Genomic DNA, 27,192 nt, shown 5'->3' with positions numbered 1-27,192 from the left:
AGTGTGTCTTAGGGATCAGTCTCAGCTACTACCACACCAAATTTTAGCTCAGTATCTGTAGAGTTGACTGAATTACAGCCATTTTTGTGTTTTCTACGGTGAGTAGGCTGTGACGGCCATCTTGAATTGCATTGGTTCCAAGAGTTTATCACTCGTAGAGGTGCATCTAATAACGACTTTGTGAGAGTTTCATTAGAATCCGCCCAGTGGTTCATGAGATATTTTGCTAACAGACAGACAAACGAACACAGAAGTGACACTGATTATTCTGAGCTTCAGGAACGTGACGCAGCACGAACTGTTCAGAACAATAACTGTGTGGATGCTCAACATTCAGCACTTTGTTACAATATGCTTTAAATGAACTTTATAGCACTCTAAAGGCCAAGAAACTCATCCATGAAGAAAACAGAGACAATGTATTCATTTCAAATTTACAGATGACTTTACTTTAAAGGACTGACCACCGTGAGGAGAATCATTCACCTAGAAAACACTGAAGCCGCTGAACTGAACAGCAGGAGTAAAGCAGCTCAGCTTCATTTTTCACACTTCCACCCGCTGATCTGATGTTCAGACTGTTTTCAGACCGCGCTCGCTGCGAGATGAAACGATCGATGACGACGTTTCCATCGTGCTGAATGCCCCCCCCCCCCAACACTGGCAGAAATATCGTTCAAATCGATATATCCGTTAATTTGACAGAAAACAAACCCCGAAGCCAATAAATAATAAATGATGTATATTCATTGTGGGTTTGCAATGCCCCCCTCCCTCCCTCCCCTCCACCGCAGAGGAACAGAAAGAGTGAGAAACAACTTGGATCAACCCAGACGGTGGAGCTTCTTCTGCTCAGCTATCCCGTTATCGATCCCACATTCAGATTCCTTTTGCACGCTCGTAATTTCACTCCTGGTATTTCATGGAACAGCGGTAACACCTCGCCCGACCGGCAGCGGGGCTCCAATTTGCGCCACACACCGGGGAGCTTAAACACGTCCCGAGCGGCCTGAAAACGATCCGCAGATTTCAGCACAAATAATGTCTGCTGGAAAACGGTAAACAGTCAGTGGTGATAACACGGAAACTGGAAGCCGAACAGAATGCAACAAACGTTAAATACAAGTGACGTTAGCCAGCAGCAAAGTAGCCACGGTTCGGTCAGTTAAAATTTGGTGTGGTAGGTTGTACATACTGCACAACCTCTTTGGTTGAAACTTTGTAATTAACTAATGGGGTCAACCTTACCCGTTACCAAAACATCTCCTGAGCCACAGATTTTAGTGAGGGAGTGGTGTGCTAAGCCTTTATTTTATTAAACTACATTCATTCATTCATCTCGCTCTGTTTTAATCTTTTTTTTTCCCATTTAATCGCTTTTTTTCCCTCTGCAGAGATGACAAACCGCCGGTGGTGCTCAGGCCGAGTCATACTGACGAGTACATCAGACTTCCTGTTAAACTAAACCGTAATGTCAGCAGAGCGCGAAGAAACAAATCAAAACACACAGGAGAGAAGCCTGCGTCCTCTCCCACAGTACGTGCTGACAGACAGACAGACAGGTGGGTAGTCCACCTCTTCTTCATTCAGTGAGGAGCTACTCGAGGCTGCGAGCCACGCAGGTACAAGCTGTCAATCATCCCTGATTAAGTAGCCAAGCGGGGGCCGGCAGCGGCTCAGGAGGTAGGGGTTTGTCCTGTAACCGGAGGGTTGCCGGTTCGATCCCCCGCACCGTCTGTCTTAGCCGTTGTGTACTTGGGTAAGACACTTCACCTGCCTTGCCTACTGGTGCTGGTCAGACGGTTTGATGCCGCCTCACTTCTGTCAGCCCACCCCAGGGCAGCTGTGGCTACAATGTAGCTTACCACCATCAGTGGATAAATGACTGAATGTAGTGTGAAGCGCTTTGGGGTCCTTGGACTAGATAAAGAGCTACACAAGTGCGGCACATTTACCAAGTGTGTCTCTGGGAGGAAACCCGAGCGCCTCTGAAATGAACCTCAGGTTAGCGCAGGCTGCTCACCCCTCACTGGTGTCTTAGAGCTACTTGTTCAGCAGTTCACATTTATTAAGTGTTATCAATGCAAATAATAGACTTAATAATAGCTTAATGGCCTCTTGGCTGCAAAAAAAAGACTTCAAATAAAAAGGTCTCTGCTGTTTTTATAAAAGGCCTCATATTCTTAGAAGGAATGCACATCACTCGCCACCTTTAATGCCAGGGTTTGTAAGTGATGGTTTGTGATCTTGTGATGGACGGCTTTACAGTGATGTTAGAAACAATCGCACGCAGTTAGAGCTCAGGCTGTGTGTTGAGGATGACTCTCAGCTACTACCACACTGAACGCCAGCAAAGTACCAGAAGAACCGACTGACTTATAGCCATTTATATATTTGCTAAGGTTGATTAGCTTGAACTGAGTTGCCTCCAAAAGTTAATGAGTTGTAGTCATACTTCCTACGATCACTTTCTGAGCGTTTCACTGCAATCCGTCCGGTGGTTCAGGAGATATTTTGCTAACAGGCAAAACAGGACTGACACTGGCCGTTAATGCCAAGGTTTTCGAGCACAGATGATGTGCGATGTGTCACAGTTAGACTACATCTTGAAAAGAACAATCTCAATTACAACCACACCAAATTTTAGCTCAACACCTGTAAAACGAACTGAACTAGAGCCATTTTTGTGTTTTCTAAGATCTGTTGGCTGCTGTGGCCATCTTAAAATGGATCGGCTCCGAAGGTTAATGAGTTGTAGATGTACATCTAAGGATTGCTTTCTGAGAGTTTCATTAAAATCAATCCTGAGCTATTTTGCTAACAGACAAAGTCACAAGACAAAAAACATCATCGCCCTTTCGCCTATGGCGGGCGATGGTGATCTCCGCAGCACATTAGGGCTCATGTGAAACCACCATTTCAGGCTGAACAACGTGCTGCCTGCGCGGACAGTCTCACCTTGAGCGATGGCTATGGACTCGAACTTGTGCAGCTCCCGCAGCAGGCACGTGCGCTCGGTCGGGTGGAGGCTGTAAATGAACTCCTTGGCTCCGCGGGGCGAGTTCAGGGGCTCCACGGGCTCCTTCAGGGGGTGCGTGCCCAGGTGGCACCGGTGCACCAGGGCGGACAGCGGGGAGCCCCCGGCCACTCCGGCGGGGGCTCGGCGGTGCCCGAGCCCGGCTCTGGCCAGCCCTCTCCCGGCTGTCAGGGACAAGGCAGGCCGCAGGACTGTTCGCAGGCTGGGCAGCATCTCCGGGCGGAGAAAGGAGGAGGGAATATGTGCGTCTGCGGAGGGGCAACAAACCTGGTTATCATCACTCACCTAAATAAAGCACGTGACGCTTTATTTAATTATTAAATTGTTAGTCGTCGTTCGGCTGTGTGAAAACACACATTCAGAACAAGCCTGACAACATAACGGAGCATTACTATAATTATTATTAATAATAATAATAACAATTTTACACACAGCTGAGTTTACGACACGTAATGGAGGAAAAAATAAACCCAACTTGTCTTTTCGGACGCACCTCAGTCGATGCTCCGCTGCTGTCCCGTCCGACAAAACCTCCACCTGAAGCCCGGAGAACGCGGCAGCTGCTCCGGGCGCGCGCGCTGCTCCACCCGCTCCGAGTCACCGCGCAGCCGGGCTCAACACTCGGACGTTCAACGGGATAACTCGCCAGCTCGAGCGAGGGAAATCACATCTTTGCCAGCGTCGTCCCGTCCGGCGTAACCTCTGGCTGACAGGATGGAGCGAGGCGGATGGGAGGGCGCAGAAGGCGGCCAACATGTCCCAATGGCAGCGCTGCTCTCCTCCGTGCGTAACTCCGGCAGCTGCGTCACACGTCACACGTACGCACGAGCCACGGAGGACTGATGGTCTGGCTGACCTATTAGCGGGTAATATTTACTGTATGTCTGCGAGGACGGAAATACACAGCGATGAAAATATCAGAGCACAAGTCGAAAGTAGAGACATGACGTTTTTGTGAAAATCTGTAAAACTGGCTGAACTCTGCTGAAGAAGCTGAACACAAGTGAAAAGAGGCAAAACCCTACTAGCTAAAAGCAGCAAAAGATTAGCTAAAGCTAGCTGCGGGCTAAGGTTGCAAAAAACAAGCTAAAAGTTAAATGTAGCAAAGTGCTATCTAAAAGCTACAAGCAGCAAAAATGGTAGCTGGAAGCTAAAAGTTCCAATGGGATAGCCAAAAGCTCAAGTAGCAAAAGGCTAGTTAGAAGGTAAAAGTTGCAAAAGAGCTATCTTAAAATAGCAAGTCTGACTAAATGCTAAAAGTAGCAAAGGTTTGGCTTAAGCTAAACGTAGCAAAAGGCCAGGTATTAGCAGCAAAAGGCTAGCTAAAAGTAGCATAGGAGGACAAAAATAGAGCTAGTATGTTGAAGCAGATTTCAGAGACAAATGCTGAAGAAATTGAAGATTTAAGAGAATGTTTAACTGAAGTGAAACATTTTGAAAATAAACACATCAGAAGTCACAGCACCTGTCTCCTGAAAGAGCTGAATGTTTTGATTTATAAAGTTAAAAAGAGCAGAAAGTATTCAGAAGCAGTTAGGTTGAAAAGAACAAAACGAAAAAACTGAAAACTGAGTCAGTCACACTAAAAATAAAACATGTATTCTATGATTATTTCGCAGGTGGAGAGTTTGAGTCACTGAACCAGAGCTGAGTCCACACCCAAAGGAAAAACAAGCCGACATGTGGAAATCATTGTTTCATTCAATAAGCTTTGCTCAGAGCGCCCCCTTGTGGCCACAACGAGGAACAGCGTTTGTTTACAGCACTGAAGCCCGGATGCACTGTTGTTCATAGGTTTAGCACCCAAATAAAACTATATTGTTTGTATTTTTTAAATCCGTACAGTCTTATTATTTAATATTTACCATTTAGAAGAGGTTGCACTTTTAAAAGACTACAAGAGGAAACATACAGCAGAAACGATCAACATAAATAAATGTCCAGAATAACGACTAAAAACAAGTTGAGGCGATGATAACTTTAGACCTTGGACCTGCTTTTCAGTGGCTTAAATATTCCTATAAATAGCAAAGTGGTCCGGTCTAATATCTGATGTTTTTATGAACACACCGGTGTTCTTTCCTTTTCTTTTATTTATTTATTTTTTTTACACAAAGCAGAATTATGAAATAACTCCATCGCTTCCTTGTGTCCAATCTTCGCGCCCTTTCACCTCCGGCTCTCCTTTTCAGACAGCAAAAAAAACCAAGCGAAAAAGAAAAACAAACAAACAAAAAAAAAAAAACAGTGAAGCAAGGCAAAGCGAATATTTTTTTTTATTGTTCTGCTAAAGCTGTCGTGACACATAAAGTACCTTTTATCTGGTGAAACAAACTGCATCACAGCCTGAACGACACAAGAACTGACAGAGAGGTCAACTCTCCTCTGAGGGGGGAAATGAGCTCTAAACTACACTAGAAAACAAGATTAACTGTGTTCAAAACATCAAAACTAAAAGCTTCTTATTCATACAATATACTGACATTTGGGAATATAATCTAATATATATATATATTTAAGATAACAATTTAAATATGGCTGTTATAGAAGTGTTTTAGAAATGTGGATGTAAAGAAAAACATATTAGGTTCAGGAAACGGTTGACATGTTAAAAGGAAATGTGGTTTTTGTCAGTCCACTCTCTTTAAGTCAACTGAAAATAGGCATGAAAGCACAAAGAGCTGGGAATATTCTTACTCTTTCAGAGGAGGACGTAGTGTCATTTAAATCTGGACTGATAATACTGACAGCCTGGACTTCAGTGAAGATCGTGTGAATACTCGCATTGGAGCACATCATCATCAACTTATTATCACAAGTAAAAAAATACAGAGACAGGCTGAGAAGGACGGCAGAAATTAAACACTGGGAGGGGGGATAAAAAAAAAGAAGACAGAAAATAAATTATAAAACATGACTTCCTGGACTTAGTTACACAGCTAGTTAATATTTACACTTTCATACAACACGTAGTAGCCACGGTCTCACAGTGCTCCAACTGAAATGTGAATCAAAAAATAAAAATTACGACTCAGCGACACTAACGATTCGTCGGTTTAGCTTTTAGTCTAACGCTGCCGTCTCAGAGGTAATCTCATGTCCCATGTCTCTTACCACTGTTCAGATTAAAATGAAAACAACTGAAATGTACCTCAAATTTGTACGTGAAGTGAGAGGCTTTCATGTGATTTCCCAGATTTTTAGGGTGACTATCTGAACTTGGAGAGCAGCTGCAGTTCAAAAGAAACGACAACTCTGAACTTTCACAACATCAAAAATAGTTTGTCTCATTATCTTCTATAAAAAGTTTCATAATATATATATTTATATACATATAAACCTCAATTACTACCTGTGTTTTAACGCGGCACATTTATAGTTTTAGTAATACTATGAAGAAAGAAAGAACCAAAACAAAAAGTCTATGTTCAGCAAGTTTTAAAATTGTTAATAAATGTTCTGAAAAGAGGAAGTTCAAACATTAAGACAATCTCACTGAGAGAGTCCATGAAGCTCCACGTTTAGGTCAGCAGAGCGATCGAGCCACGAAGCCGAAATAAAGCGGAGCGCATGTCGGCGTAAAACAAAGATGGATTTAGTCTGTTTCAGGATGGGAAACTAAGTTTGGTTCTCTGAAAGAGTAGGCTGAGGAAATGCAGCAAACATGCAAACAATCAGAAGCACCAACACACTCCTCCTGAAGCTGAGATGTGCAAAAATTATTTACAAATTACCTAAACACCAAAGCAATCTTTTATAGTTCCTCTTTTATTACACTGTCGTCAGCTCGGCTCCTTCCTCCTGGAGCAGCTCTGCGTTGGTCACACTCTGGCCCACGGCGGCTCCGCAGACGGATCCAAACTGGATTTAAGTCTCTGACCGCTTCCGTCCACGTTGCATCGTTCTTTAGACGTAAAAGACGCCTGTCCCGACAGGTGGGACCAAAAGCCGGCCGGCGGTCTTAGCAGCTCCTGTTCTACCTGAATATCAAGTCGCCATGTCGCCGGGTAAATCAGAGCTCAAATCAGAGGTCCAATACAGTCTGAACCCGGTGAGAGCGTACGCGTACGACACCGTGGTTGTTTCACTCAAGAGACGAGGCAAAAACATGGTCGCTGTCCAACCTGGTCGGGGAGAATGTGTGCGATAGGTTACCTTCTAAAATAAATCTCCATGCGGTCGTGTAGATGCCGCCGTGTGACTCTTCTGATTCACGAAGCGGTGAGCTGCCTCTCCACACCGCAGAGTCAGTTTCAGTGCCTTGGCCCACCTCTGTAGCTGTCCGGGCTCAGACTTTCTCAGCTTATTCAGAAGACATCCACGTGTGTTTATAACGCAGTCTCTTCTGATCTTGTGACGTGTGAATTAATTGCACCTGAATGATGCCACGCTGATAAATGTACGCTGTCTTGGTGGGGCGAGGGCTCCTCACAGGATGGAGGTGTTGCACGCCGACTACATACAGCAGAATTGCCTTAATAACAAAATAAAATGCCTTTTTTTCAAATTGCACTCAAATGGAACAATTTTTTTTTAAAAGCTTTAGACCAAATTCACAAATACTTTGCAGAAAAAGCCCCCTTCTCCGGGATGAGAGGTCACGTGCTGCTTGTGACCCTCGCTCGCGCAGATGATGACGTCATCACGCGATGAGCGGCGCGGAGCGATCGTTGGTGAGGGTTCTCTTGAGTTTGACCCCCTTGCGGATGGCCACCAGCATGTTTTCCTCCTCTCCCCCCTGTTGGGGCAGCTGGTTGGGCGGGGCGACGGCGGGCGGGTTGGTGGAGGCCTGGCCGCTCCAGGACGCCACGGGAAGCATCCTGACGCCCTCGTGTCCTGAAAACGTTGAAGAGCGGGAGCTCGGCTCCCCTACCCCCACCGCTGCCTCCTCCTCGCTCCTGGTCCCGTTGGGCGCTCCGGACACGTCGGGGACTGTGGGGGGCTTCACGGGCACGACGGGAGTACAGATGGGAATGGGGCCTGCGCCCATGGAGCCCGAGCGGCGGGCCGAGGGTTTGGAAGAAGGGGTGCGGCGAATAGTGGCCACTCCTGGGGTGACGATGATCGGACCATGGCCTGTAGGAAAGAGAAGAAAGGCATTATGGGAGCGTACGGGAGGAAAAAAACAACAATAGGACAACAAAGTGTGAATGCTGCCTCATTCACACAATTAAAAAAAACAAAACTTCCCAATGAGAACTAATATTTGATATTTATTGATCCCGCAGCACCCAGAGTGCAAAAAGCAGCACATTTATTTTAGTGAGATCTGCCGTGTGTACCTGTAGGAGTAGGAGGATACGGCCCAGCAGCAGTACAGGGATAAGCTCCCGTGTGGTTCGGTGTGGGGGGATAGGGCCCCCCGTGTACAGGATAAGGAGGCTGAGTGCTGGGCAGGCCGGCTGTGGAGGCCGGCCGTTTGGTCTGGAACATGCGCCTGTAGGACTGACTGATGTCACTGTTTCTGGGGATGGTAGAGGACTTGTCGAAGTCCGACTGCTGCTGCTGCTCAGCCTCTTGGTCTCCAGCCATGGAAAAATAGTCATAATCTGACACTAGAAGGAACACAAACGAGGTTAACGACCTCCTGACACCAGCCTCCCAGGTTATGTTCTGAAGCTGGAAGAAAGCGAACGTTAGCAACGAGCCTGTGTCACCTTGTGAGGGTATAGTGTCTTCAGAGCAGCACGGTGTGTTGGTCTGTGTGCTGTAGCCACTGGAGCACTGGATGGAGTCTCTACTGGACCTCTGGGTGTCCAGCTCCAGACCCCTTGATAAGACCAGGGTCAATTCATCACGGGCCTCAATGTGATCAGCCTGGAAAAAACAAAAAAAACAGACGTTCATCAACTAATGGAAACAGCTATAAAACTCAGACTGGATAAAGTACAGTTCATTAAAGTCATTAAAGTCATTAAGTCCAACCCATTACAGTCATTAAATGTGAACAGTAATGGTGGGAGGCTATTCACATTGTCTACAGGCTTTAACTGGAAAAAAACATCAACCTGGAGGCTGCCTGAGACTCACACTCAACACAAGGCTTTGCATGTAAAACAACTTTTTAAAAAAAAAAAAAAAAAAGCTTCATCCATTACTGGGATTAGGTAAGTTAATCACTGAATATTTGAGTGAGACTTAGTTACAGAAAACTACTCAAGTTTGCAAACAGATTAGAAGCATTTTAGAAGGAAGAAATGTTTGGCATCCAATACCAACTTGTAGAAACCAAAAAATGAATCAGAAATCAATCCAAAGCTTACGTAACCCCCTGCATAGTAGAGCACGGTCTTGTAGAACTGACTAGCTAAAGGAATCATGGGTGAACTAATGTTCAACAAAAGTCCAGATTATTCCTGTTCCAGTAATGTACCTCCTGTTAGAGACGGTGTAAAAACCAAACCGACCTTCAGCGGCGCAGCCATCATCCTGTTCTTCTCCTCCAACAGGCTCGGTGCTTGGAGCACAGCAGGGGGCGGTGCTGAGACTGAGGCATGGCCCGAAAGGGGGCTGTTCCCACCGTTTACACTCCCATTACTGTCCACCGCAGCCAGAGTGTCCTTGTCCTTCTTCCTCCTCAGCGTGTTAACCATAGGCTGGTCGTAAGGTCCCGGTTTCGCCCAGTCCTGTAAACAAAGCCGTTTGCTTTAATGGCTTTTAATGAAAACGTCTAAATCTCTCCCATTTACTGAGGCTGTAAAGCAAACTGCTGAGCTAAAGCATCTGATGTGAACAAAATGTGCACAAGGTGAACAGAAATGTGTTGCTCATCAAGCCTGAGGAGGCGGACAGACCTTCCAGCTGGGGACTCGTGATGAAGGCACCATGGGGGAGCCCAGCATGCAGTAGTTGGGGAAGTCTGGCAGCAAAGCGGAGGCAGGACGTGACCATGAACGGGAAGGGCCGGAGGCGGAGGACGGGGGGGAGGACGGAGGGAAGAAGGGGAAGGCTGTGCCCAAACTGCCCCCATTGCTATGCAGGTAGGGGGGGCTGGCTGGACTGTGGTGGTCGAAACCATTGGACAGCTGATTGGGAGGGTGGCGATGGGAGGACGGGTGAGAATGGAAATGAAAACAAAAATGGAGAAACAAACAACAATGGGATAAATTACTGAAAATATGAACACTGAAAAAAACAAATAAAAATATCACGACACATATGAGGCTAAATTATAAAAAAGGAGGGGGGGGAATCTGTATTGATAAACAAACAACACAAAGGACAGGAGTTGGTCACAAACACTGAACCAAAACAACAACAACTGGTAAAAATGATGCAAAGCACGCAGGGTTGTTTGCTTCAAACTTCAGCTGACAGCTTGCAGAGCCCAGTTTGTGGTTATGAGTGTTTTTTTCAGCGGATGAGATGCATGGTGGAAGAGTTTTTCACCTCGTCAGTAGCGTACTGAAGTGCAGCGGCAGCAGCGACAGAAGAGGGGGAGCTGCAGTCATTGTGAGGCTGCCCAGTCTCTGACACCTCAGAGGAGCTGGAAGTGGGACAAGGCTGGGACAGAGGGGACAGACGAGACAGAGAGCAGCAGGCAGGAGGTGGAATGACACCAGGAGGGGAAATGCCAACCAGGGATATTGAGACAAACAGGGAGGAGAGGTGGGGAAGGGTAGACAGAAGGATGGCAGACAGAGAGAAGCAGATTTTAAACAGAAAAGCCTTTTTTTTTCTTCCACAGTTGTCACAGTTAGTGAGGAGATCAGCCAAGTGAGAATGTAAATCTGATGCATTAAAAGAAGAGTTATAATAGTATTAAACACACAGCCTTCAGGTGCAGTATGTTAGCTGTTGGCTTTGATAAAAACAGAAGCTCGGTCAAAGTTATTAAAAAAATCCTGGAAATCAAAGACGCGCAGAAGGGCCAACTCATAAGGCTGCTCTCTTTCAAACATCAGTCACTACACCCAGAAAGAGGAAACGGGAGAGCCGATTCCCAGGCCTCTACTGTAAATGGGTCAGGCTGGGACTTGCCAAACCACCTTCAGTGCATCATAAAAACTTGGAGCCCGACTGAACCGACGTGTTCAGAGCCAGGGAGCTCTGGTTGCTGGCGCGCAACACAGAGTCAACTGCTGGAGCTGCTCTCACGGCTGATCGCAAACCCTCAAACCCCACGCAGACGATGCCCCCCACCCCCCACCCCCAGGCTGCATCGCGGATAATTATCTGACAGCCTTTGTCAGACGGTTAGATCTAACCAGCAGAGCTGCAGCTCTCTGATAGAGACAGGCTCTTAATGCACAGAAAACATACCGGCGTTGTTGCAACATATAATCTTAATGTAATTCGGTTAATAAAAATGCAGGCTGAGCCAAACCGCAGTCTGTCACAGCAGTTGACTTTTTTTTTGTTTTTTTTGTTCGCAGCAGGATGGTCTGACCTGTTTTGCCCCTGAGCTAGAACGGAGGCAGACTAATTTCCTGCAACTAAATAGCAGCAAAATGACTTCATCATGAACATGCTTGTATTCCTGCCACATTACTGAGCCTGACTCCCTGTAGGGAGCTGGATTCGGAGTTATGAATAACCCCGGGTATTTGCGGGGATCTTCTTACCTTTGTTTCAGCTGGCATCGGGGAGGACGACGATTTGAACGACGCGCTTTGGTCCTGCGATGAAGAAATGAAGCCCGAGTCGTGGGAGGAGATGCTGGAGAGCCGAGCCGGGGCCTGCTGGGGTAACGTGGAGCTGTGGTACCGATGGCGGGGGTGATGATGGTGAAAGACGTGGTGTGAGGAAGAGGAGGAAGAAGAGGAGGAAGGAGAATGAGAGTGAGAGCCACTGGATCCTCGGGAGTCACTACTATTAACGCTGTTCAGACTACTGTGGCAGGGCAAGGAGCGAGAGACGAAGGAGCAGAGGAAGAAAGTTGGCGGTGAAAGGGCAAGTAAAGAGAATCAACTCCACCACAAGTTAGAGGTTTAAGAGGAGATAAAAAGGTACAACAGGGAGGATATGAAGGCAGAAGATTGGGGAAGGGTTGGGGGGGGGGGCATGGAGGAGACAGGGTGGGAAACGATTAACACGGCACACCAAGATGCAACGAGCAGTGACTGGAGGCAAAATAAGAAGGCATAAAAATCCCACTGACAATAAAACCAGGCAGGAAACGACTGACTTCATGACTCTGAGCTCACACAAAATACTCATCAGAAGCACAAACAACACAAACACAGGGTCCAATTATCCTTAAAATACATATAATGTGTACAAAAAGTTAAAGGCACGAGAACGGGACAAGCATTCCAGCTGCCCCAGGCCGCTAGTGTTGGACAACTTGACACAGACAGATTGCAAAATGTCCGACAAAATAACTTGAATTTTGAAATACTGAGGTATTTTTATATGTCTTGTCTTTTAAATATATAGGTTTGGGTTTAATGCCACAAGTATGTTCCATATAATCTTGGACAGGGACAGCGAAAGACTGGAAAAGAAGCGTAACATTAGACCAAAACAAGCAACGACTGGAAAATCTTACAGCGGTATATTATTACTAACGTGACTGAATGTAAAAACATTACTGCACAAAAGACGAGCCCTCAGTACATAAGAGAATCAGACAGAGGTGGCTCTTACTGATGCAATACAGGAGTAACTAATGTCTAGTCTCAAGATGATAAAAAAGTATGTTTTAACAAGTTCTATCCAGTTTAAATACTAATTTTTATCAACTACAGGTTTAAAATGATAAGGAAATCCTTTCATTTTCTCTTTCAATGTACATTTAACACATGCTAAGTTAGGAGGAAGAAAGGAGGTTAATGATGCATAAACATGACAACACGTGTAATTTAAGGTTCAGATTTAACCATCAAACAGAACCTGAGTATGGATTTTACAAGATCTGAATAGGGTAAATAATAACAAATTTCTGATTTGAATTCTGCAAAAGTTACAGGAAGACACATAAAGCAGAGGTGACAAAGTGAAGAAGACATAGTCTGAACAGCTAAAACTCATTGGTTTCTACCGATCGTGACCCATTCCTTCCACGTACACCCATAGGAAACGCTTGGCACAAAATCTGATTTGAGCAAAAATCAAAGATAAGACTGTCATTCCGCCTCACGTTGACCACTAGGTGGCAGACGTAGTTTAAGATTAAGTTTAAAGATTTTTACACGTAGTAAATATTCATAGATTTGTTTAAAATGACAAACTTGAAGACTTTAGTAGATCGCACATGTAGACATGAATTTTGTTTCAGTAAATTGAACAGTACAGTACAAATAAACTCTGCTTTTGAAGAGTGGTGATTTATTAATGATTAGTCTTTTCTTATTCCAGCTAGGATTAGTTTTGAATTGGGTTGCGTTGTTTTAGGGTGCAGGAAGTAGCAGCGAGCTTCAGGCAAATTCCCTTTATTTAAAACCTGATGTTTGACTGTGTGAGCTTACCTGCACATGCTGGACTTCCTGGACATGGTGGTGCTCGGGGAGGAGGGTGGTGTTTGATATGACCAACCATAATCTGAGCCCTTTAGGTCCAGGATCACCTAAAGAGGAGAAAATCCAAATCAGATTCATCAGTGTCGACAGAAAGAAGGCATTAACACACATTAAAAGGAACTTCTTTGAAATTCGGCCCTAAAATAAGAAGGTTTATGATCAGAATGTCTTATTTGTGACGTTTATCCTCACTTGTTCACTAGCAGGAGGAAGCTTGTGGGGGTCAGAGGTCAGGGTCTTGAGGTCCTCAGAGATGGTCTGGAGGTGGGTAACTTCTGCCAGCATCGAAATCTCTTCATCCTACAAAAAGAAACGCCATGGAGAGTAAAGACACATACACAGAACCGATTAGTATTATGTTGAAACAACCAACAGGCACTGGAGCGTTCCTTCCTGCTGTACTCACCACTACGGGCCGCAGCATGGCTACAAAACAGCAAAACCTCTGTCTCTCCTCGATGAGAGCCTTCCTCAAGGCTTGCTTCTCGGTCTCTTCCAGGAGAATGAACTTATCGCTGACGTCCTGCATGGCACTGTCCAGCTGAGGCTGAATATCTCCACGGCCTTTCAAACAAAATGGACACGAGCGCCAAAAACAGAGAAAAAAAACGACACAGCAATTTAAAAACCTGAAAAGACAACTTTTCGACTCGTTCTTCATTTACAAAGATTCAACGCATTCTTAAGATACGAAAGCATGAATGAAGTAGCACAGAAAATGCCTTTATGTGGTAATGAATAAATGAATATTTGGCGCTTGCCATTTTGTTCTGCCTTACTTTTCTCTGGTAGCAGACTCTGAAGTGACTCGGCTATCACAGATGCTACCATTTGCGTGTCCCCACTACTTTAGCTATCACGTCGGCATGAAGAGCCTCTGTTGCCATTGAAGTGTCTCCTGGCTCTTGTTCAAGAGGGGCAAAAAGGTTATCGACTTCAGACTAATCTGCTATTTGCCCATCGTTCCCTCTCTCTGCTGAAGATATAAACCCCTGTGAGTTTCTACACAGAAGCCTCAAACACTGTGTGGGTGTGTGCGTGCATGTGTGTGTGTCAGCTTTTATAAAGACAAGGATGCAAAGTAGCTACAAGACCATCTGGCTTTTATATGGTCTATATCTTTATATGTAAATCCAGAGTAGGACCTTTAAAGTCTCAAGGTTATTTTCTTACTCAGCACTGTGTGACTAAACAAAAACATGTGTGTTTGCATGCATTGTGTGTGTGTGTTTGATTTAAAGAGAGGATGCCCTGAAGACAAATCAAGACCTCTGGGGTTTTCTACGGAGGCAGGAAGGCTGGTGACTGCCTCTGACTGTACAATACAAAGTGGGCCTCTGAGGCGTTATCTAACCATTAAAGCTACAGCTACACACAAACTGTACAGTTTTATCTGTGATACATCGAGGCTGAGGCACCAAAACACTTCTGTGGCCTCTGTCCGGTGTTGTGTCTGCACAAAGATAATAAACTGGTGTATGCCGCTGCCGTAAGGCTCGACGTGTTGCAGATCAGGGGAAACAAGGGAAGTAACGTTCTCGTGAGCTAAAATGTAAATCAGCACAGACCGTTCTATAGATGATGGGAAATAAACAATGTTGGAGGTCATCTTTCCAGTTTATTATTTCACTGTCTGCCAGCTCGACTGAAATGAAAACTGTGCTCTCAGTTGTGAAGTCCTGGCAGTGTTAAAGCTACAACACACAGTGTGTTTGAAACTTCAGGTCTCTCTGGTCTGGGCGCAGAGAAGCAGCTCCTCTGCCCTCGAAGCCAAGGATGCTGTGGTTACGATCTGTTTTCTCAACAAAACCAAAGTGGTTTTGGAGAAGGCACCGCTGTAAGCTGAGGTGCTTGGTCTGAGACAAACAGAAAGGCAAACATTTTCTTTGGGGCCTTTTTGTAGTCCGTTTGATTGAAAGAAGAAATGCTTCAAACTGCATTTATGAACTATGAAACGCATCAAAGGCTTTAATCCTCCACACACGTGCGAGTCTACAGATTCGGCACATCCCGTTAAAGCGAACTGCAACTTTCCCCCAATTCCAAACGTAACTGCAGAGACAATGCCGATAAATCCTAGAGTGAAACGTCCATTTGTGGACAGGAGCGTTGTTAGCGTTGAGCCGAGGCTGTTGTAATGTTCCAAGTTTCTTCCTGCCACGAACCGTTTCGTGGTTTAGCCACATTACTGGTTTCTGTGCAAAAAAAAAATAAAAAATTGTGCATTTGTGCAGCTAAACAAACAAATATGTTTCTGCTTCCTTTTTTATTTGTTTCCAAACACAAACACTCATATTCATCGGAGATCGGTGCCCACTGACCATCCTATTAGCACTGCTGTTTTACACAGAACCAAAACATTACAGACTTTCACCTTTTTTTCTTGTATTCAACCCCAGCTTGAAGTTATTTTTACAAAAATAACTTGAATGACCCTCACTTTGTGCACAACCCAGGTTCCACATGGCCGATGGTTAAATTCGGTTGTAATTTCAGAGTGTTTGTAGGTGCTGCTGGCGTTCCAGGTCAGAAAAACACAGTCACGAGACAGATAACAAACATCAGATCTCGAATAACCGCCAGAAGCAGACAGACTGTGTGTGTGTGTTTTGGTGAGGAAATAAAACACTCCTCTTCTAAATTAAATTAACCTATTGTCAGTCTGTGTTTGAAGCATCTGTGCGCACCGCCAACAGCAGGGTGCAGTCAGGTGAAGCTAGGAGCGCTCGCATCTCTAAGGGAATGTAAAAATCGAATTTACATGACAGCTGGATCATTTGTTTTAGGACATTTCAGTGAACTCGAACTCTTCAAAGGTCAAAAAGGCTTCGGTTTCACATTTCTATGTATAATTTCCCTGTATTGTGTGGATTTTCTTCTCCAAAAACCTGTTTTGTTTTAATGTGAGGATGAAGCAGAAATAGACGTTGCGTGGATGAACAGATTGGCAGCGGCAGGACGAAGTGCTTGCTTTAACTGGGAGTTGTAATTCTGGGGCGAAACATAAACATTCCTACAGTTTAAGGAGTAACTTCACCCACAGATCCGAAAAGGGAAAGGAGGAGTGGCAGCACCGATACAGACGCTCATCTCCAAATAGAAACCCTTAAAGTGAACGTTAATGTGGTGAGCGACCTTAATACTCCTGAGATGCATCAGCTCAAGCCGTTGGCTCCAGTGACGCCCAAAGCCTCGGGTCAATGTCTTAGGTCTCTGAGTGGTAATACAACGCTAGTTAGAAGAGAAAGAATGCAGTCTGGTGGTGCCTTTACGTCTATCAAAAGCTTAAATCCAAGCTCTTGACAGCTGTAAAGCTGAGACGCCAAACAGTTCATAAAAAAGTGAAAATCTCATCGATCTACAGAGCTTTAGTTGAGAGTGAAAGGCTTAACGAGGCAAGATATCCTCAAATAAAAAGGTGTGGCGTTATTTATTTACTTTTATTACAAATTATTGCAAAGGATCATCTGAAACGCTGAATGGTGTGTTCAAAGCCACTAAGTGCCTGTTTCTATATCTGCTAAAAGATTTGTTAAAGAATGTCATCATGTACAGCAGGACAGATGCATCTCATCTAAGAAAAAGAGGGGTGTGAGTAAGTTCGGAGCTCGGGAGACACAAACAATAAAGTGCAGGAGATGGCACCAAGGACAAGAAAAAGAGACTGTGAAGCAGGTTGACGAGCATGAACTCGTAAATCCAGTTTTTGTACCCTTAAATGTAAACCCGAGGACAAAAAGCACACACTCCACAGAACATGCAGATCTGTTCAACATGTTGTGACAACTGGAAACTGTATCTGCCGTGCCTATAGAAGAAAACAGAGCGTGCACTACAGCATGAGCCTGTATAGATATATATATATATATAATATCTGAATAGAACTAAGAACCTCTTAGTTGCATTGTTTGCAACTAAGAGGCTTGACCGGGCAATGTGGTGGAAGCAACTGTGTGGACAGTGTCTGTTCGATAAGATGACTTACCCAGATTATCAGCTGCAGTGCAGCAAAAAAAAGGAAAAAATATGAAGGATTGGTTTCAGAACCACATGGAGACAAGGAGAGGAAAAGATTCATGTCACGGGTAAATCACATCAGTGTGCAGCTTTGTGTGTGTTTCTGAAGGCTTGATTAAACATCCAGACACAAAAGAAATCTGAACGAAAATAACGTAAAGCTGAAACAACTCAACGAGTTGTTTTTGCTTTAAATTCTAATTACTTGCAGAAATGCAGGTCATTCACTGATTTAAATCCAGCTGAGTCTCCCAACACGCTGCGCTCACCGTACAACAACCATGTGTGCGTATGTCGTATTATTACCTTGTTAGGTGAATGTGTATGCAAAACCTGAGCCAAGAGAGCTGCAGAGGGACTGAGCCTCTGCCCCGTCTGAGTGTTTACCAAGTAAGGTAATGTTTAGCCTTCACAGATCTACACAACTTCATCAGGAGGAACAAACGTGTTTCATACACACTCAGTCAAACGAAACGCTCCTGTTTAGTTTACACATTTTCCTATTTGAAACAAGAGACTAAATTCTTCCCCCCGCAGGTTCTTCCTTCGTTAGCGTCAGCCTTTGTGTTTAGTCATAACTGTTAACTTCTTATAAATGAACACGTTTGATCAAGTAAAACCTAAATAAACACCTGAAGGACAAGGTCTAAGAGTCGGCTAAAAGGCAGCTGGAGATGAGCCGCTACTCTTTTCTTTCCAACCTCGTGTAAACCACTTCACAACAGCTACCAGACAAAATATTTAAAAGGAGACGACTTCGCCAAGAGGTCGATGGGAAAAAAAAACACGTGGGCTCAGGTCCGGCTGAGAACACCTGCGGCCAAAACACCGGCTCAGTGTCAAAAAAAACCCAGCACACCTTCGTTTTTCTGCTGGTGCGTTGAACTTGTCTGTAAGTTTGAGCTGCAAAAATGTTAAAGCTGCGTGCTTTCTGTCTGAATATCCAATTAGTAAGTTCTCTGAAAGTCAGGTACAACTGAGAGATTTGAATAAGCTGATAAATTAGTCGTTTTCATAGACAGCTGGATTTTATGGCTGCGTAATAAAGATAACAAGTTACTAAATGCAGGTGTAGTGGAAAGTTAATTGAATTTTTCTTCTCCTTGTTCAAATATTTACTTTTCTACAGGTAAAAGAACTCCTTTTTTAAAAAATTAAGGTTAGTTCATGCTTCGTATGATTTAAACAGATTATATGCGTTCAGTAGACTTATTTGTTTACCTTTCTTTGCTTTTTTCTGAAGTTTCAGTGTGTCTGAAGACTTCTTCTTGATTTCCTGTCGAGCTCTTTTGTACTCTGAATCGAACAAGAACAAAAGGGTTTTTTAAGTGCGTTAATTACAACTTGTAGGCTTTAAAATGGTGGGGCGGAGAAACAAACAAATCAACTTTATTTTGATTTAATGCAATATAAATCTCAGTGGCTCCATTCGTTTCCCTCACCTTTTGCATGGTCCTTGTCCAGCGTGTTGACGCCTCTCTTCCACTCCTCCATCTGCTCCTGCAGGGGGCTGATCAGACCCTCCAGGAAGCACCTGCACAAACAGCAGCTTAGCCACTTCTGATCCGAGGTCAGCCCCAATCGTTCAGTCATTTGCTTTTCGTATTGGAACATATAAACGTATTTGATTCTCAAGCTCAGGGTTATCAGTTTAGGATGAAATAAGTGATACTCCTATTAAGACAGTAAACAGGATGTGCTGACATCTCCAAAAAAAAAGAAAAAAAGAAAAACAAAGTGCAAGAGAAAGAGAGAACAACAGTTTTACCACATCGTACGGGGGCGTATCCCGTCACGTAATTAAAGAAGCAGGCAGACTGTCAGACTCGCAGAACTTCCGAAACGCCAAGCGTAGTTTGTCTGCGCGGCACATAATCTGGTGTCAATCATTGACAGACAGGCGGCGACGCAGAAACAACACAGACTGTGTGAAAAGAGTCCGCGAGTGTCTCCGATTGTGCGTCGAACGGAGGAAGCACGAACCCCGTGCACTTACGTCTGTCAATCATCGTGCAAGCAAGCGGCGTCTTCCGAGACGCGTTGGTGAGCGAGTTTTTAAGAGTGCGAGAGGTGGACAGCTGCAGTCTAAGTGCGTGAAACTAAAATTAGACTTCTCCACAGAGTGTGTGTCGGTGGGTGGCTGTTGATCACTGCGCCCCACCCCACCCCCCACCCTCCAAGTGTCCGGCCCCTGCTATGGAGATCCAGAAGGAATCTCTGCTGAAATGCCAACTAAAATTAAAGAGCCTCTTGTCTAGAATGCGTCTGTGTGTGTGTGTGTGGCGTGGGTACAACATCTTTACTGAGACGTTATAGAAGCACTTTGCTGCCAGACAAATCGTCTCTATCCCTGCATTCCACAACAAAGGTCACAGTCACCCACAACCCCTCAAATGCCAAAACACGGAGAGCAAGGTGAAGTCGTCCAAATATAAGCCATCTCATTGGAGCCAGCTTCAGAAATACCCTGGGTGAAGAGGAGTCAGGTGTGTGCGCTGGTGTTTGGGTGTGTTACGCTCCTTACATTGAGAACTGTTTGAGTTTAGCCTCGATGCTGCGGTGCCTCATACACATCCTCGTCAACGCTGAGCCGATGTCTCTGGTGCCGCCTGAAAAAAAATGCACAGAAACGAGCACATTAACGTTTGGGACAGAAGACTTTCACCAGACAGTTGCTAAAAAGTATCAATATTCATCTTTAGAGCCAAAGCTTAGGAGGGTCAGAGCTCTTACATCTAATTTCATCAAATCAATCAGGGAACATGAAGAACGGCGAAGTTCGGTGCCGAAAGGAGCCAGTAAAAATATTTTATGAATGGTGTGGAAAGGCTAAATCAACATGACAGAGCTAGGAGCAATAAAATTCAGGCGGACTGTAAAAACATGTTTTTATATATCCTCTAAAAATACTATAAAAGTAAAGAAAAAAGAAAGAACACCCAATTTGAGATCTTCTTATTTCCCACTAAGTCTGTTTTTGGATCAATTCTTTCTAATTAGCAGTCATCAGAGAGTTTGATCTGTTTTGTTGTGGAGGCATGCAGCTGGATTAGGTTGGTTAATCTGTAATTATTCCGCTCAGTGGAGGAACTCTGACCTTAAACGCACACGGGGAACTTTTGGAAAGAATAAGTTTTGCAGAACTTTAAAAGAGAAACGTCACAAACGCGCCTTTAACTCGCTGCCAACTACCACAAAAAAATAAAATAAAAAAATCCGAAACTACTTGTCTACAAACTGCTTTTCCGTAATAAGGAAAGAACTGGATCTGTGCTTGGCGAGGGTGTCAAAAGCTAACAAGTTCTCCGCTGGCAGAGATGTGACACTGACTGACAGAACGATTGTCTCTGGGCTCAGTGAGACTTGCTAGTTTCTCTGTGGGACCACTGTGTGTGTGTGTGTGTGTGTGTGTGTGTGTGTGTGTGTGTTTATCACTCTGTATGTTAGGGGGAGTCAGAGAACCTTGTATGGAGGCACTTCGACATTCTGCCTCGCGAATCGCAGAGATGCTCTGTGCGTGTTTGCCTTCGATAATCTGATGAAGTGTAAAATCTTCTCCTACGGAGCAAACCGTTCAGCTGTCGGCGCAGCCCTCTCTGCATGCAGAGATGCACACAGAGCTGTCACTCACGCTCAGCCCCGCCCACTCATAGTCACAACACACACTGACTCTTACAGCAGCAGAACTAACCACACGCAAGACGCTTACACAAAAAGACAAACAACTTCTAACTATAATTAAATTGTTTCCAACTGAACACTAACATCATGTGAGCCTTGAGTGTATGAATGAATCACTATTTATTAACATATCTGATGGGGAATGAATTTCTAAACTCAGTACTTAACGTGTAAGGAGAATGTCTAGCTTTAATTAATCCAGAATGAGGTAACAGTTGTGTGAAAACACAGTTTTAGTTTAAAGTTTGTCCTAACCTGGGCTCACTGCTCTGTTACTACAGCAGTAAAGTAGTGTGTGTTGCAGCTTTTATTTTATTCACCTATTCGGCGTCTTTTATAGCTAAAAAATAAGGGAAACGGTCATATAAACATAATGGCCTTAAGTGCAATACATTCTTCAGAATGACAAATTATAACACCCTTATAACCTTCAGCTACAGATAGTTTTATTACTTCCACCAAGCTCCCCTTTTTATGAATCTCTTCTTTTCCGCGTAGTTGTGTTTAGAGGGTGTGGCTGATACAATGACTGTCCTGTTACACAACACCCTGATGCTTATTCATTCCTGTGTTGAAGCGTTTAGTCATCAGATCCATCCATCTGATAACGCCTCCATTATTCAGACTCCCTGTTATTTTAAAGGGTGTGGCGGAGCAACGTTGCACTTCCGTCGAGACGCCACACGGCCACCAAAAAAATGGGGAGCTCGTGATTGTAAACAAAAAAACAAAAAAAAAGTTATTTATATGTTTTGGCCCATGTTGCCAAGGAGGAAAGTTTCAGTTCAGCTGATTGATTTATTACTCATATACCACACGTGTAAGCACCATTTTGGATCCGATAAGAGGAGGAGTACTAGAATTAACTTTATCTGTATTTGAAGGGTTCCACTAAATGACGGTGGTTCTTTCAGTGACTTAGCTTTAAGCAAAGTTTGTGTGTAGCCAAAAAACATTAAACCTTTACCTCTACCGTGGTAATAAGCAGCCAAACGTTTTATATAACTGGGCCTAAAAGCTCTTTAGACGACTGAAGCATTTATCAGAGGAATGTTTTGTTGAATTGAAAATAATGTAGCTCTGCAAGAATAAAAAAAGCCAACGTCTCCCCCTCACAACTGTTTTTCACTCTCGCAGCAGGTATCTAGCCAATGTGGCCTCTGCTTTGTCTGCTTGTTGCCATGGAGACCATATACAATATCCAGACGGTCTGTCTTTGCCTGCAACGATCTGACATGAACCCCTGAGAGTTATGTGGGCTGGGGCTCATTTTTCTGCGATGTAATGTAAAGACGCACAGTTTAGGAGAGGTACGATAATGTGACAGGAAGTAAGAGGAATATTTTGGATTTCCTGATGTAAGACTTTGTGAACGTTTGCTGCTTTTGCCTGTTTCGAATGGTTCGCCCTGAAAACACCAGCAGTCCGTTGTGTCTTCAGGTAAGCTTCAGATAAAACCAGCTGCTATGCCTGCTGCAGCTTTCTGTGACAAAAACACACAAAACGTAAACCTGGAGTGCCTCTCAATCAGGACAGAGCACACGTGTGCTTGAACAGAAGCAGCAGATGTGTAATATGTTAGTTTTAATAGCTTACAATTATCCCAAGACTATAAACCCCACACGAGCGTACGTATCCACTTAAAGAAAATATGAGCACCAATAACCTTCTTTATGAAGCTAGTGACCTATTAGCTACATCAATTAAAAAACAAAACAAAACAAAAACTAACTATATGAAGCAACTAATAAGAATTAAACACAAGTAAGAGCTTTCCTTGCTGTCAATTTGACGTTTTGAGAAACTTTACTTCACGACTATTCAAAACAAAGTTAGTTTGGACACTTCCTGTACACACCAGTGTCTGGAAAGTCTAGGAGGACGTTGGTGACAGAGGTGACAGCATTCCCTTCAGTGTGAACGAGTGTGAAAGTGAGAAAGAGGCAGATAGGATGACAATTTGATGTCAGGTCGCTAAGTCTGTCCCCGTCCTTAACTGTCCGCCAGGCTGATCACTGGAATGTCACACTGAGTCCACATAAAGGTCTAGGTTTTATACTTTGTTAGAAAGAAAGAGTCCAGTAGATGATGTAGTTTATGTGTAAATATTTTAGGAATATGCTATCAGAAATCTTTTTATGTGTCTTTACTGTTGGGTGTGGGTACACCGTCAAGCCTTTATGGTTGTAAAAGCATCCCACTAAAGGAATCACTGAACATATAATCTTCCCACAAATCCACCTGCTATTTAAACTTTATAAAGTGCCCTAAAGACATCTGCTCAGTCCTTACTACAATAGAAATAAAGAATATAAGGCCAAGTTTCCTTTCTTTGTGACCTTTTTAACCAGCAACCTGAAATTTAATCAGGTATGATTACACATTCGGATGCAATTTGAAACTGTTAAGAATAATGACACCGATTCCCCAAAGGAAGCACTATAATACAATATAAACCTGTTATAGGCCAGCAGGTAAACTTACAGACAAAACACAGCAGTGAGTCTTTTTACACTGCCATAACACGAGAAGTGACAAAACTGAACACCATCGACCTCGTTCATCAGAGCCAAATTCAATTAATCACAGAACATGTTCTGAATTCAGACAAAAATACAAGAACATGTGTATTTTCAAACTAATATCTGCTTATCCATATAGGATGGAGGGAAAATTTGATAAGAAGAGAGGCTTATTGTTTGCCTTAGAGAAGAAGACAGAGGAAGTAAATGTGGGGTAGGACAAAAAGACAATATAGTTTAGAAAACATTTCAGAAAAGGAAGAAGCAAAGAAAAATAAGGGGGAAAGGACAGCCTGGCAGGGATTTTTTTTTTAACTCATGCTATCCACATCCATCTCTGTGCATGGGCAACAGATGGCTGCTGTTTACTACAGGCCAGTGGTTACACAGATAAGAGACTGAAGACTATATACAGCTGGACACACACACACACACACTCCCAGCTGGACAGAAGTAAGGCGATCTGCTCACCAGTTAATTACAGAGCTGAAGAAAACACGAAAGCTTTCGACACTAAACCGCTCAAATCTGAACCCCCTTTTTTCGTCCTATGTTGGTCTTATTGTCAAATAAAACAGTATTTACCCAAAAACGAAGGAAAACAATTTGTGAGAACGATCAGTACATCTTCATAATCCCAGGCTACAAAGAAATAATGTTAAGAAACTACATGTTCTGCTGCCTTCAAACTAAACAGCAGGACATTCAACACTGCAGACAGTTAAACTATTATATCTACCTATGACCAGCTTTTCAGATCACTTCATTAAATAAACAATAGTGCAGTCTTAAAATAGTCTTGTTATTAATAAATGCAGCACCCTGATTTTCAAAAGTCAAATGAAAGGGGAAAAAAAAATTTACATTATCAGAGATGGGTTTTGTTGTTGTTTCTATGATATTTATAGCAAATGCACATTTGTTTCCAAGGATTGATCTCACTTTATTTCTGTCTGGAATTTATTTCTAGGTAACAGCTTTTACAACGCCACTTGAACAGGTTTTTACTTAAGCACACACACTGTGTAGGCCCGTCAATTACTGCCACTAAAGGCAATTTAATCTTTTAGATGCAGAGTAACAGGAGGAAACATTTTGCAGTTATGGTGCGGGCTTGCCTTGTTGGAGAACACAAACGCTCGGTTGAGAAGTTCAGATCTCGTTTTTTTTTTTTTTTCTTTTTCCCCCTGATTGGAAACAAAAATGTCACAATTCCAGTTGCCACAAAATGCAACATCGCCCGTTCGCTATTTACGCTCATTTATGGCTGCACGGCCAATATAATTTGTAAACAGTAGTTTCAGTTTTAGCAGTAAAAGGAAATACATCACACACACGCACACACACATACATCTGAGCAGTTGGCATGCCAGATTGGTCCTCCCACACAGAACAGATACAAGCTGGCTTTTCATTCACTTCATTGTCTGCTCTGCCAGTCTGACAGGCTGCGGTTGTATCAAATGGCATCTATTTTGAAATAAACAACACATTACAGTGGCATTTTAGCGAAATTTAAAGAGCAGAAGAGACTAACTGGATCGTTTAATGAGTTTCTGTAAAATCCTTTCCGTTACTGCACATTCGTACTATTTATACCATGTAAAGGGAAGGTGGTGTGTGTAAAAATCAGCTGGCCATCTTGTTGATCATCTGGTCTGTTAAGTTGCCCTGCCTCCATAAAAACCAAGCTTATCTCCTCATTCATCAATAGCTGCTGACAGAAAGTCAGTTTGTCTGTCTTGTGTTGCCTACCCACAGACACACACATACACACACCCTACAGTCGGCGAGTCTAGCCTCCATGAGCGCAGACACACTGGACGTGTGGGCGAGGAAGCACACACACCTGCTGGAGTGTGACGAGCGCTGGCACTGAAAAACTCTGGACTGTCTGACTTCAGTTACCAACAGCTGTCACGCAAAGAGGAGAGCGGAGCTGAAATTATAATGTGTCGCAATGAATTATTTGTCTTCAGAAAGTGGACTCGGCCGCACTTTAATAGATGACAGGAACAACAGGAATGAAGTCTTGGATGCTGTTGCACTGATTGTACTCGTTCTGAACAAACTGATCTGTTTTGGTTTTATTCTGAAAATAATCCAAACGTCAAGGCTGCTGACGAAATCCTTAACCATTTTTGTATTTCATGAGATCTTTGTTGCACCAATCGTTTGTCCCTGCGGCTGCGTCAGGGGTGTCCCATGTCTTCCTTTGTAAGGGGAGCACAAAGTGATACAGCTATCTGATCCAAACGACCAAAGAGTTTGTTTAAAAAAACAACTTTGTTGTTATGGTAACCATTACAATCTCTAATCTGATGTATTTGGTATTATCGTTGATCCTTTTATTTAGCAAGCACGAAATAATTTTTAAAAAAAGCCAATGTTTAAAAGTACGATCCAGCATATTGGACCTCTGGTTAAAACGCCTCACATCTGTTGAAATGAAAGGATTTTGTCCCCTTATTATGACCCACTGGCTTCTTGAAGGGAAGCCTTATTTTGAAGTGGAATATTTGAACCACTACCAAATGTGGCTTCAAATTAAGGGCTGAGGGAAAACTTCAAATCTAAGAGTAGAGGTTTGAGGAATCCTAGGAATTTGGACTCAACCTTACTTTTTTATTTTGAATATTAAAAAAAAAAAAAATCATCACTTATCTCTAATTTGGTGTCTTTAGTAAAAGGCAGCTAAATGTCTTTAGACCAGTGGTTCCCAAACATTTTAGCTCCCGACCCACAAAATGATTGTGACAAAAGCTTCTGACCCCTTCTATTGGCAGTTCAAATATACAAAATCTACTAATAACCTTGTTAACCAAGGGGATAATGACAACATAAACAGTCTTCACATCCAAATATCTTTTTATTAATTTGTGATGAGTGTTTTTATGCTTTGTAACAATTATGTTAAAATGTGCCACAAGCAATCATTTTTAAATGTAAGTTAATAGCTGGAGACAATCTCAGGACTCTACATAGTGTTACGTGACCCACATTGGGGTCCTGAGCCCAACTTTGGAAACCATTGGTTTAGACTGATGACAACACAGAAGTCTCTGACTGCTAAACATCTTACACTTTTACAAAAAAAACAAAAGAAATACAATCTACTTGTTTGAACTCTTTCTGCCCTGATGTTTTTTCAAAAATCGTACATATTTCATCTTTTCTCCTGGTTTTCTTTGTTCTTCCTTTTGATTAGCGAGCTTTAAAGTTTCCTTGTTATTCTTACCAAGGCGTTTTGTTTTTGATAAGTCTTGTGCTCCAGAGAGGTTTCCACGGAGAGATGACTGATGTGCAAATTTATGCTAACTGGTTAATTGCGTTCCCACAGCTACACGTCATGAGTACGCACTGACTTCGGGTGCGGATTGGAGTGAAATAACTGGTTGTTTACTTTGTTGCTTCGCTTGAAAAAGCTGTTTTGTCTCCGATCTTATTCTATAGTGCTCTCTCTTAGCTTTACGTT

At 43.4% G+C, this 27,192-nt stretch overlaps 2 protein-coding genes across 7 annotated transcripts in view; both read right to left on the bottom strand.

The window, feature by feature from the left end:
* LOC108232294 (transmembrane protein 65-like) overlaps positions 1 to 3,777 on the bottom strand; it is a 32,658-nt gene extending 28,881 nt beyond the window's left edge. Inside the window, exons 1-2 of one of the 3 annotated variants that reach the window (XM_017409993.3) lie at positions 3,513 to 3,777; positions 2,959 to 3,285 (exon numbers count right to left, since the gene is read on the bottom strand). In XM_017409993.3, coding sequence (XP_017265482.1) covers positions 2,959 to 3,250 — 292 coding nt within the window. In that variant the 5' untranslated portion in view covers positions 3,251 to 3,285; positions 3,513 to 3,777. The remainder of the gene's footprint in view (positions 1 to 2,958; positions 3,286 to 3,512) is intronic. The other 2 variants (XM_017409994.3, XM_017409992.3) reach the window with 2 other exon arrangements.
* Positions 3,778 to 5,295: 1,518 nt separating this feature from the next.
* The window catches only part of LOC108232296 (protein MTSS 1), a 41,212-nt gene continuing 19,315 nt past the window's right edge, over positions 5,296 to 27,192 (bottom strand). The window contains exons 4-16 of one of the 4 annotated variants that reach the window (XM_017410001.2): positions 20,039 to 20,123; positions 18,957 to 19,048; positions 18,736 to 18,810; positions 13,904 to 14,061; positions 13,690 to 13,797; positions 13,447 to 13,544; positions 11,602 to 11,869; positions 10,427 to 10,540; positions 9,832 to 10,062; positions 9,445 to 9,663; positions 8,695 to 8,854; positions 8,320 to 8,592; positions 5,296 to 8,113 (exon numbers count right to left, since the gene is read on the bottom strand). In XM_017410001.2, the coding sequence (XP_017265490.1) occupies positions 7,680 to 8,113; positions 8,320 to 8,592; positions 8,695 to 8,854; positions 9,445 to 9,663; positions 9,832 to 10,062; positions 10,427 to 10,540; positions 11,602 to 11,869; positions 13,447 to 13,544; positions 13,690 to 13,797; positions 13,904 to 14,061; positions 18,736 to 18,810; positions 18,957 to 19,048; positions 20,039 to 20,123 (2,315 nt within the window). In that variant the 3' untranslated portion in view covers positions 5,296 to 7,679. The remainder of the gene's footprint in view (positions 8,114 to 8,319; positions 8,593 to 8,694; positions 8,855 to 9,444; positions 9,664 to 9,831; positions 10,063 to 10,426; positions 10,541 to 11,601; positions 11,870 to 13,446; positions 13,545 to 13,689; positions 13,798 to 13,903; positions 14,062 to 18,735; positions 18,811 to 18,956; positions 19,049 to 20,038; positions 20,124 to 27,192) is intronic. The other 3 variants (XM_037980147.1, XM_017410004.2, XM_037980148.1) reach the window with 3 other exon arrangements.

The sequence above is a fragment of the Kryptolebias marmoratus genome, linkage group LG16 (assembly GCF_001649575.2).
Source record: "Kryptolebias marmoratus isolate JLee-2015 linkage group LG16, ASM164957v2, whole genome shotgun sequence".
NCBI classification, from domain to species: domain Eukaryota; kingdom Metazoa; phylum Chordata; class Actinopteri; order Cyprinodontiformes; family Rivulidae; genus Kryptolebias; species Kryptolebias marmoratus.
The sequence above is the reverse complement of the archived record's forward strand: the minus strand, read 5'-3'. Positions and strand labels throughout refer to the sequence as shown.